General features: G+C 34.8%; 1 protein-coding gene across 1 annotated transcript; it reads left to right on the top strand.

Annotated features, from left to right (window-relative positions):
- The first annotated feature begins 9,683 nt into the window (after window positions 1-9,683).
- Window positions 9,684-11,106, top strand: LOC143543554 (CRIB domain-containing protein RIC4-like). The gene is made up of 2 exons (XM_077035851.1): window positions 9,684-10,167; window positions 10,843-11,106. Exons 1-2 carry the CDS (start codon window positions 9,918-9,920, stop codon window positions 11,061-11,063), a joined length of 471 nt encoding a protein of 156 aa, XP_076891966.1. The 5' UTR covers window positions 9,684-9,917; the 3' UTR covers window positions 11,064-11,106.
- Window positions 11,107-11,631: the final 525 nt, after the last annotated feature.

The raw sequence follows: 11,631 nt of genomic DNA, 5'->3' as shown, positions 1-11,631 counted from the left end.
CATCTCATATTGTTGGAGGATTGTTTAAAGGTGATTGCGATATTGAGGGGGTTAACTCGAATCGAGAGAGCCAAAGTGTAGACGCGACCCCATAAATTATCGAAACTACACAAATTGCATAAACTACACAAATTACATAAATTATCCAAATTACATATAAATTTAACAAATTACTCCAAATAATACACAAATTACTACATAAATTATACTGGTTGCCAAAATTACTCAAATTATAAAAAAAATGCTCAAATTACATAAACTACATAAGTTACCCACCCACATTAATGTAATTGCTCAAATTACAGAGTACATAAACTAAGTTTGTTGTGTACAAAATTTGTAGGGTTTAGAGTCTAAAGATGCTTTGTACAAGTAGTCCCAATTAGTAGTCCCCAAGTGATTTAAAACCTGCAAGTTGCATAAAAATCCAAGTTTAGAACATACAACTTACAAGCAATAACCAGAGTAAAACTTTAAACATCAAATAATTTTCTATAATATTTGCAATACAACCCAAAATCAATTTCAAGTATCTTCTTATTGGTTCATTAAAAATAAATAAACAAGGTCATAGAAAAGCCCTAAAACCTCAATAAATGGTTAATTCATCCAAATATTAATAGAAATATGATACCATTAACCGAAATGCAAGAAATCAAAGAGATAATTAGCAAATTAGGGGCATTTTAGTACAAAAAATATGAACGTGAAACCTACCAATGAAGTGTACGCCGCCGGGATACCCAAATGAATCTTCATCCACTGCCGCCGCCGACGCTTTTTTCATCCATCACCGTGGGTTCCAGACGGAGAGTTGAATGACGATCGTGGAACCCAGATGGAGATATGAAGGAGGATCATATTTTGGTTGGGAGATACATGAACCAGGAAGAGAAATTGAGAGGGTTGGGTTGGATGATCAAATTTGAGTTACAAATCAGAAGATATTAGGAAGATAAAATATAACATATGGCTGTGATTTATTGTCAGAAGAGTGATGTCAATTTACCATCATGCCCTCATAAAATTCTAGCCACACATTATTTATAAAATGTCAATAATTAATTACAACCTTTGATTTAAATGATCAACGGATAAGATAAGATTGGTTCTTAAGTTCTCACAACTCAGTCAAGTTCTTATTTGAAATCATACCTATTTATAATTACTCTATTTTTTTTCTTGTTTAGCACGTTAATTTTATTTGTATTTGAACCAAACTCAAACCCTATATATATACACACACACACACTAGTTTTTATCCCCCGTATTACGGGGGCTGTTTTATATTATTTGTTTCCAGTATTTATTTGTTTTTTGAATTTTTATTTTTTTATTGTATGAAAGTTAATAATACCTATGGTTTGATGATAAATTGTTTCACAAATAAATGAGATGTTATATCCCGGTTTAAAAGCTATATGGGTTTGATGAGACACTCGTTTATTTTTTTACTATAAAATTGGTTTTTTAATTATAAATTATATATATCTTTTTTTAAATAAATCATATATTGATTTTTAGTATATCCCTATTTTATAGGATTTTTATATCAAATATTTGGTGAGATTAGTTTTTAATTTAATGAGATGTTATAACTCGTTTAAGAAATATCTGGGTTTGATAAGACCCATACCCGTGAATTCAGGTCAAATGTATGGGAAACCTCCATTTAAAATTAAGCAGTCTGGTGACTCCAAAAAAAGGGGAGCGACCACATCGCGACACGTAGGATTTTTGTGTTTTCGTTTATATATATTATAGATATATAAGGGAGGGATATTTTGAGAACATTGATGAGTTGTAAGAACTTTAAAAACTTAATATGAACCATAGTTATTTAATTAAACAAGTATGGAATATGTGACTGAGAATAAATCTGATTAAAAAATTAATTAAGAGAGAATAAATTTTTTTGATGATTACACAAGTTTAAATGTTAGTTACACATGTGTAATAAGTCAATTCGGTGTGTAAAAAAATACTGTATTTTTTTACGTTACTTACACTTACGTATTACATATGTGTAAAAAACAAATTCAAAAAAAAATGTTACGTTAAGTTATCTCGAGTTCTTAAAACTCAAAGTGGTTTTCAAAAGAAATCATATATATACGGGGAGGGATAATTTGAGAACCTCTTGAGTTGTTAGAACTTTGAGAACTCAATATGAACCACGCATTTAATTAAATGAGTATGAAATATGTGGCTGAGAATAAATCTGATTAAAAAATTAATCAGGAGAGAGAATAAGTATTTTTGATGATTACACAAGTTTAAATGTTAGTTACACATGTGTAATAAGTCGATTCGGTGTGTAAAAAAAATACCGTAATTTTTTGTACATTACTTACACTTACGTATTACACATGTGTAAAAAAAATTCAAAAAAATATTATTAAGTTGAGTTCTTTCGAGTTCTTAAAATTTAAAGCGATTCTTAAAAGAAATCATTCATATATATATATATATATATATATATATATATATATATATATATATATTGTCTAAAATGCCAATATAATTATGGTCCAAACAAAAAAAGAGAAACCCGGTCAAACCCTCCTAAGGCTTTGAAGAGGTAGGTCCCAGCAGAGCCCAGTTGGACCCGCAAGACTCACCTTGAACAGGGACTTCTGCGCAATGACCAACTGCTCCAGCAGGACCCACCATGCTCAAAGAACCTTACGCGCAGTACGCCAGCTGTACCTGCAGGGAAAGCCTCCCAATGGTGAAGTACCCCGCCTGTTCCCGCAGCTGCGGATACAAGCCATCAGGGAAGGCTACCCGCACTAACAGCAAGGCTACACGCACAAGGCATTCGCTACTTCAGTAGTCACATGAAGGAATGAGCAAGGCGGGAACACTCCCGCCTAAATGAGCCAGTCCGTATGCTTCTGGAAGGTCTTTCGTACTATACCTACTAAGGTATGGGCGGAACAGACAATTTGACCAGAGCAGCCCATGAACTAATCACAGGGTGACAGCTCACCGACAACAATACGAGGAGGAGCATCCTCTAGTACTGTTTGTCACTATTAGCCGCTGCCTACTCACCAACCCTTACGATGGGACGTGCGCAGCCTACAGTTGGTGGAACAGTGCGTAGCCGGCAGTAAAGGAACAGTATACAGCCGACCTTATTACTGTTGGCCGTAACCTATCCACCAACCAGCATGGCCTGTGCGTAGTCCACTGTTGGTAGAACAGGAATACTATTCAGCCGGCTGTACCTGCTTGGAAACCTACCTTCGGCTATAAATACTCCAACACCTTGGAATGGTAAGGACATCATCTGATATCTCAATCTTATCTAGCAATCTCTTAATATACACTTATATTCAGAGCAATCTAGTCTGATTCTCACGCCGGAGGGTGGTCACAAGGAGGAACCCCCCCCTTCTCAGTGACGAGCTTACGGTGTCTGTTTTGCAGGTCCTCTGAAGAACAACCTTCTCTGCTGGACCTCATCCGTGGGAAACATTACTTAACCCCCAGATTATCTATAATCTGCCCGTGGGTTCACCTAGTGTTTCTTCAGGCTTCTGGTCAGCAAGCAAGCAAACTAGCTTGCTGTTGTGCGTTGGACAAAAGAAAAGCAAAACTCCACCTTTTTTATTAAACCCACAAGAAGAAGAAAAATAATGAAAGCTTTGCTGCTTTCCTTTTCTTTCAAATGGCCACGGGATTAAAAAAACACATATGCTAGTTTTTGTAATTTATCTCACCAACAAACAAACAAAACAAGATGCAATATGTCGAACTTGCCGAAAAAAAAATTCCAACCATATATCTCACAATACTCTTTCCTCTCTCGATCGTGTTCTCCCATGTGTCCTAAGCTCTTGATACCACTTGTTAGGATCTTGGACACACACAAACACAAATAATACTGCAAGAGACAAATAAACAAAGATGAACATGTGAGATTTACGTTGGTAACAGTGATCTATTAAATCTAACTAAAGATTGCACTAGACAAACCTAGTAATAAACCTAGAAAACCCTAAACCAGATCACTAACATGGGCAACTGTACCTACCGAATGTAATATAGCGAAAAGAAGTCTGGGATATCGAACCCCAGAGACACTACCACAAAATATGTGTTATGGTTTTTGATTTTTGTTTACATAGAATTGTTGTCATCACAGATCCAGATGGTATAGGGGTGTTATCGTATAGATGGTGACACCTAATCTATACTCAATTAGTTCTAGAATGATAGAAATCGTGAAACTTTAGACATCGCATCAGTTTAGACTACGCGAAATAATAGAAAACGCATTAGATTAGATTACACGAAATCATAGAAATTAGAAATCACATCATTACGTGAAATTATAGAACTCGCATTAGTCTTAGAAATTATGAAATTGCAAAAGCATTTCCACGAGATCACGAGCTTTGCCAGTTCCAATGTTTTTGCAAGTTCTATGATCGGGCGAAATTTTTTCTGCGATTTCCAAATCTTTTGCGGAATCTTAACGTTTGCAAAATCCCTTTCCATACTTAAATATTTTCAAGATTTGGACTTTGGACTTAAAATTACACTTATATATATTGGACATATATAATATTTTTTATTATAATTTATTAACTTATAATCTAAAACTTAAATCTTATTTAGTTTATATCTCATGTGTAAATATTACTAACACCTATACATAATACATACATTATAATATATCTAAAACTATCAAAATACCCCTTTGATTTTTAGCTACAAACTTAAACAAGATATCCTATATTTCCTACAAATATATATGTATTAACCATCCTTTTAAAATGACTAATCTATAATTAGTAAGTGTTATAATACCTATATTATCTTATTAATAATTCATATGCATTAAATATATATCTAACTTGTTTGGTGTGCTAATACAGATGTCTCAAAAGAAATTGAAGGCTCCTAAGCCAATGCAGTCCATGAATGCTTTGATTGAAGATCACAACCAATCTGTCTCAGTGGAGCTGCCCACTAGGCCTAAGAACAAGTATTTCATATCTATGATCAAAGGATTACAATCATGTCCTTTGTCATATGCATTTAGTGCCAGTCCTGTCATCTATGAAGATTGGATCAAAGAATTTTGGGACACTGCTGTGCAAGGATTAAATGGCAATGTACCGTATGTTGCAGCAACGATTCAAGGGCAGGCGATTTTAGTTGATGAAGACATCATCCGCAAGACACTACAAATCAATGACCACAAAGATTCTTTCAAAGGCAAGTTAAAGAAAGAAGATGCATATGCATTCTTAGGCAACATGAGTCATGAAGGCTCTTACCCATTTACCGACGCTCTACCTCCATACTGGAAGTTTCTTGTGCATGTTATAACTCATTGCATTTCCAAGTTACAAGGAGGTTTTGACCGCATGAGTCTGGAACTGTTTACATTGATGTATAAGCTGGTGAACAAGGAAGATTTCAACTATTCTCAGTTTATCTTCGAATCAATCTATTCACATGTTAAAGAGAGGAAGACCCCGTTTTTGCTTTATCCACGATTTATTCAGTTAATCATCAATGATCAGGCGAAGGACCTTGAAAAGTCTGCTGGGGAGGCTCATCCTATGGTTGTAATTGGTGAAAGCGCATTTGATGCGATGGCAATCAGGAAGAAGGCTTACAGCTTTACCAAGCCTTTGGTAAAATTTGGTCAGTTCGCTGAAACTGAAGAGGATGTTGATCCGAACTTTGGGGCCGACGGAGCCAGTTTAGATTATGAGTTGGTTGATGAGTCTTCTGATACTGAAGAAACTAAAATAGAAGAAGAGGAAGATCCTGAGGAAACCGATAAGGGAAAGTCTAAAGTGTCACAAAAATACAAGAGGAAGGCCACCGACGAACCTCCTGTTGATGGCCCCTCTACTTAGAGACTTCCGAGTCCCCTTTGAAAAGAAAGCGATTGAGAAAGACCGTTGAGCCTGAAATAACAGAGAAAATGATTGAAGAATCATCACAGAAATCTAAACCTGAATCTTCTAAATTTGTACCTCCTCCTCCTAAGTTGGCAAAGGATATTATTATTCACAGAATAAAAAATCTTGAGAAAGAGAATGTAAACAAAAATGATGCTTTGGGACACATCAGAACTTTCATCATAAAACAAAAAGAATCAAATGAAACGCAAAGGCAATCTCTTGAAGAGCTGAAGAAGGCTAATGAAGAGCAATTTGAAAACCAGAGTAAGAGACTTGAAGCTCTTGATGAGTTGATGAAAGACCAATCTGATTTAGTGAGGATGGTTGAAAGTCTAGAAAAAGAGATGGCTGAGGCGAAAACAAAGTTGGCGAAAACAGAAACTGACTTGGCTGCAGCTAACAAGAAAATTACAAAGTTGGAGGGTAGAAACGAAAGAAAAACGCTGAAACTGCAGTTAAAGAATAGAAAGGTTCGGAAATTAACCAAAAAGAACATCAAAGATCTCAAGAAGCTTGAGAAATATCTGGGCAGAAAGCACAAACGTCAGGCAAAATACAATCTGCATTAATAAAATCTCGCGTTTATTGAGTGTTTATGGTGTTCATTTTATTTTATGTTTGTATGTTATGTGTAACCAACTACCAAACCTTAAGATGTCTTATATGGCCTACTATCGCATTTAATCTAAGTTCAGGGGCTAAAAATGTCAAAAATCAATTCATGGTTCTGCTCCCTCGTCGCGGGGAAGGTTTCTTGGAGTCTCCTTGTCGTTCGCACTACGCGACGAGAGGAGCTTCAGCCCGTCGCGATGCGCAACCGACTGTGTTGTCGGGAAAAGAATTTTGGCATCTTTGATTTGATGCCAGTTCGATTCCAATCGCCATAATCTCTTGGAGTAACCTTCAAGACATGTTTGGGACGATTTCCCACTCTCAATTTGTTATCTTGTTGCTTAAGTTGTTGTAATCAACCTTAATTACATTCATTTGATTCCATAATCAAATTATACACCAAGTCTCTTCAATTAATGAGTTTAACCGACCCCTCTATATAATTTAACACTCGTAAACCCAAATAATGCTGCCCTTCGAAATCCCTCTCCCTTCCGGGTTTTGGTTGCCAATTGGCAAGTTCTTGGCGGTTTGACTTTCAAAAGTCCAAGTCTTTGACTTTTTGGTGGTTTCTGCTCATTCCGTTCACCTAAGGGTAATGTTGCTATACTACTTGTGATTCACATGTCACGAGAAATTGTGACCTTTTTTTTTACTATATATAACAAATCCGTGGTTACTAGCTCAACACATTGTTGACAATATATATTATTTTTACGCATATCGGAAGTAGCATTTTGGGATGAAGTGAAGTTTGGAGACTTAGTTGGACCATAAGCTTTTATTTGAAAATAAAGAACAATTGTTTGAGTTGATGTATTTGTTTCAATTTGTTATCTTTTTTTTTTAAATAATGTGTACTTTAATTTGAATGAAATAATTAGTCATTGTCACTATATTTATTTTAGTGTCTTTTGAGCTATGATACTAATTTAGTCGCGTTCCGGCATGTTTCGTCGTAGGTTGGGGTGTGACAGTGCTGTAGAGATTGTTTTCACAAACAGGCCCGCCAAGTATGTTACCGATGAAATTGAAGAAGATAATAGCAAGGCTGAGAAATGGCAAGAACTTCACAAGCATGATCAAGATATCACAACAAAGCTCAGCATCAATCTTCCAAGAGTTAATTACAGTAACCTTAAGCTTTCACCGGGTATGCCTTCAGTTGTCCTTGCTCACCATGAAATGCCTGGGTGTTTGGCATATACAATGATGTTCCTGCTCCTCATATTCTCATTTAAAAGGAGGAGTGGTGAATTCCATGACACTGATCTTTGTATCTATCGGTGAAGAGTTGATGCATTTAGAAAGTTATGGCTTCGAAAAAATCAAATGGGATCACTACCTACTTCAAGAGCAGTAGAGACTTAACACTTTGTCTGAGAATCATGAACTGAACTATATTGCCAGAAAGATTTGCTATAATTCTGATGCTTTTCCACTAGCGGCAGATTTTGTGAAGTTACTAAAGAATAAGGATAGAAAAGGTGGATTCACTACAATCAAGCCTAAGCCAGGAAAAAGAGACCATCACAAGTCAGAATTGCATCATATCACTTGTGAAGGGCTCGTCTTCTACAAATACAGAAAATCCGATGACATTGTATGGCTTCCCATCGACAAGCTTTTCAAGTGTCACTCATTGGAAGACTGAAAGATGGTATTTTGATATAGAATCAGGGGAAGCAGTGATTAAGGCTGGTGGTAAGGAATACAAGTTCTACAACGAATTTGATTTGTTGAGGTTTGTCGTTGATAGATTGGTGTTGCATTCTCATCTTCTGCCCAATGTTAGTAAAATTGACTTTAATTGTGCACAAGTGGTTAGAGATTCATTTAGGCGTCACACAAGCTATTGCAAGAGTCTAGAGGGAGATTGTAAGGTTATTATTATTAGACTCGTGTAATAGATTAGCTTTTATGTCGTTTCCATATACGTTTTATCGTTAATTTTGTATTAGGCTCAAGGCCAAGCCCATTGGGCCTTTTATATGAAAGACAAGAGGCCTAGGAGATTGGGGGTGATTAATTGAACCTCCAAATTTGGGGGATGAATATGTTTTTTTCTTAAATTGTGAGGACGGGGTATGAGGATGAGGAGTGAGATGAAAATTTTGATGTGGTTTTCTTAGTGTATGTTTGGGATTGCTTCTTACAAATGTTTTTTGCTTTTTGGAGAGACAAAATGTTCAAAATGCCCTTTCAAAAGCACATAAAATCATCCAAATTTAGAGATGAATATTCTATTTTAAGCCTATTCATTGCCTTGTAATTATTAAATGATATTTTATATTATAATTGCAAGCAACTATTTGTGTAGTAATTGTTGAGTACCATGATATGACCAAAATTTGTTTTGATACTCGAATAGTTAAAATGGCCAAATCTCAAGAAAAAGAATCCAAATTTAACTCTACTAATAAAGTAGACACATGAAATAACACAGATTATCAAAAGTTATATACTCAAAAGGTGGATTTGTATATATACAAAATTGAAAAGTGAGTTAGATTATAAATTCAAACTTTTAATGCCATACATTCTAAGTACACTTTCACATAAAATAACTTTATGTACATATTCCATGGTTATAAAGAAATAAGATCATGTGTGGGCATTTTGAGGGGGTGAAAGTGTCACGGCCTTAGGGGACTCTTTGAGGGCGTTTTGGGTTGGGGCTCTTTGTAGATAGTGCCCTTCCTTTAAATCCTTCAAACAATCAAATTTAATCCCACAAACTTCAACCAATCACACATATCTTATTTAAATTTTATTTAAATTATAATAACTAAATGATGATTATAGGAGTTTCGTCCGCTGCACTCATTTCATCAAAAAGCCCCAATGATGACTTTGACGCAAAGTGCATCCATAACGGCTCTATCTACTGCATATGCTCCAGGTATATAAAAAAATAATTAAATTTATAATTTAAATTTCTTTTGTTTTTTTTTGTATGAAGAAAAAATTTGGAGATGTGACACATGAGCCTAACTATAAAATCATGAACACACTTAGAGCATATATAATGACAAATAATTCAGTTAATTATTTGCTCAAAAACCCTCCCTCAGTTAGCCCATCCACTACTCAGTTAGTTGAATGGTACATTCTAACCTACTTACAAGCCTTAACCAATTCTCTTTTCCACATCAATATACAACTTGTACTCCACCACTTACAACTCACCAAACATTCATTCACTTCAACCTCTGGAAATAGTTCAAATGATGGAAGCTTGCTTCCAAAGTGAAGAAGACAGATTATGTTTGCTGCCAGCAACCTTCTTCTGTGTAGCCATTGTAGACTTGTATGAGTTCTGTGTAGCTATAGCCTGTAGTGTTTAGTTTAGGCAATTGAGTTTAGATTGCCATGAAAGAAACAAGATCAAGGTTTGTGCTTCTTCCTTTTTATACGGGGTGTTGGAATGATCAAGCAGTTGAAGTTAAGGACACAAAGGTTGAAGCGAAACCCGAAGCAATGGAGGGAGAAAGCTCATCATCATCAACGGTGAAAAGCAAGAAATCTTGGAGTTTTGTTGCTCCGAGTAGATCGGATATCTCTAAGGTGATGGAGAGGTTGATTAGAAGCACATTGATCAAAGGTGTTACTCAAATGTTTGGTAAGCGAAAGGTTTCATGATTTGTTTGTTATCCTTGATCTTTCTTTCATAGTCATATTATTACTAACCATTAGAACAAGGTTTAGGGTAGTCGTAAATATAGCGATTGTGTCTAAAATGGTCGAAAAACCAGCAACCAAAAATTCTCGCAAAACGATTGAAAACAGAAAAATAAATGGCATATACCATAAAAACCCAACTTAATTTATGTTTTTCTTACAAAAGTCACTCCATAATTTTATAGACGTTAAAGTCTGTAGATGTTAAATTTGAACAAAATTATGAAAAAGAATCTTTAAACTCTAGAGCAGTGCATCTTGTCGTTTTGATTATGTATCCTTTTTTTACATGGCTTATATATCATTTTAGCCCATGTATTTAAAAAAAAAAATAATATGGATGTGTTAGTTTCAAGTTGTTTAAAAACTGAAATTTTATAATTTTGTTAAGTTTAAGTATTTAACATGTAAAAGACTTTAATGTGAAAAAATATATGTTGAGACTATATTGGTTTTATGGTATTGTCTCAAAATGCAAATATTGCAAAACAATTAAGTTTAAGTTTCCGGTCACAAAATAAAAACTAAAGAAGTTAAAATTAAAAATTAAGTTATGGTTGTTATCGTTCTCTTGAAACAAAGTCTCCATTTTCATCTTGGTGTTACTTGTTTCCAGCTTACAAAGATTTCGAAGACATTGAGAGCGAGCCGGAACTAGAAATAGGATTACCGACAGACGTGAAGCATGTCACACACATAGTTTACGATGGATCGGTGACTACAAATCCTGACAAGAATTGGGATCGTCTTCAGCCACCCGAAAGTCTTTCTTTTCCTTCTGTTTCTTTAGAACAACTTGAGCTTCAGATGGCCAAAGTCGAAAAGAGGGATCCCTAAAGGTTTATGACATAAAGGTAGTTAAGTTTCAATACATAATATATATAACAAATGAAAGTTGAGATTGTGATATGAGAGGAAATTGGTTTATGGTGAAATTTGTTCTTTTTGGGTGTTTGATATAAGTGATCTTAATGAAATTGTTTTGTTTGTACATAATTTTTTTCTTCTGGGATGTCACTTGTGTGATTAGATATTCATAACACTTCCTTTTGGCTTATATGACCATATCAATCTGGTATTCTTTTGTCACAAGATTTTAACATTGAGAGATAAACACCAAGTTGATCTTTGATTTGCAAAATTTATTGAAATTCAATGGAATTCAATGAAATCACAATCTAAGTTTTATTTCTTACTGTTTTTCAATGTGTTTGGTTCACGTGATTTATTAGAATGTCTTAATGGCTTATACGACGGTATATATAAATCTAACAGGTGATTACCGCACTGATAAATCCAATTCTTTTATGATTGTTTTGTTTCCAAATTTGTTAGAAAGAGAAATTCTTTTAACAGATTAAACTTATTTTAGATTTCAATTCATTTCAACTTCTTAAACAAAATC

This window comes from Bidens hawaiensis, unplaced genomic scaffold, assembly GCF_021521415.1.
Source record: "Bidens hawaiensis isolate Kalapana, Puna unplaced genomic scaffold, B.hawaiensis_p1.1 tig00013186_1, whole genome shotgun sequence".
Lineage (NCBI taxonomy): Eukaryota > Viridiplantae > Streptophyta > Magnoliopsida > Asterales > Asteraceae > Bidens > Bidens hawaiensis.
Note: the sequence above shows the minus strand (reverse complement) of the source record. Positions and strands in the feature narration are given on the sequence as shown.

What these genes read in the sequence shown, in the direction of transcription:
- LOC143543554 (XM_077035851.1), top strand. Translation starts at nt 9,918, where the DNA reads ATGAAAGAAACAAGATCAAGGTTTGTGCTTCTTCCTTTTTATACGGGG. An exon ending in AGGTGTTACTCAAATGTTTG is followed by an intron (nt 10,168 to 10,842) that starts GTAAGCGAAAGG and finishes ACTTGTTTCCAG; the next exon opens with CTTACAAAGATTTCGAAGAC.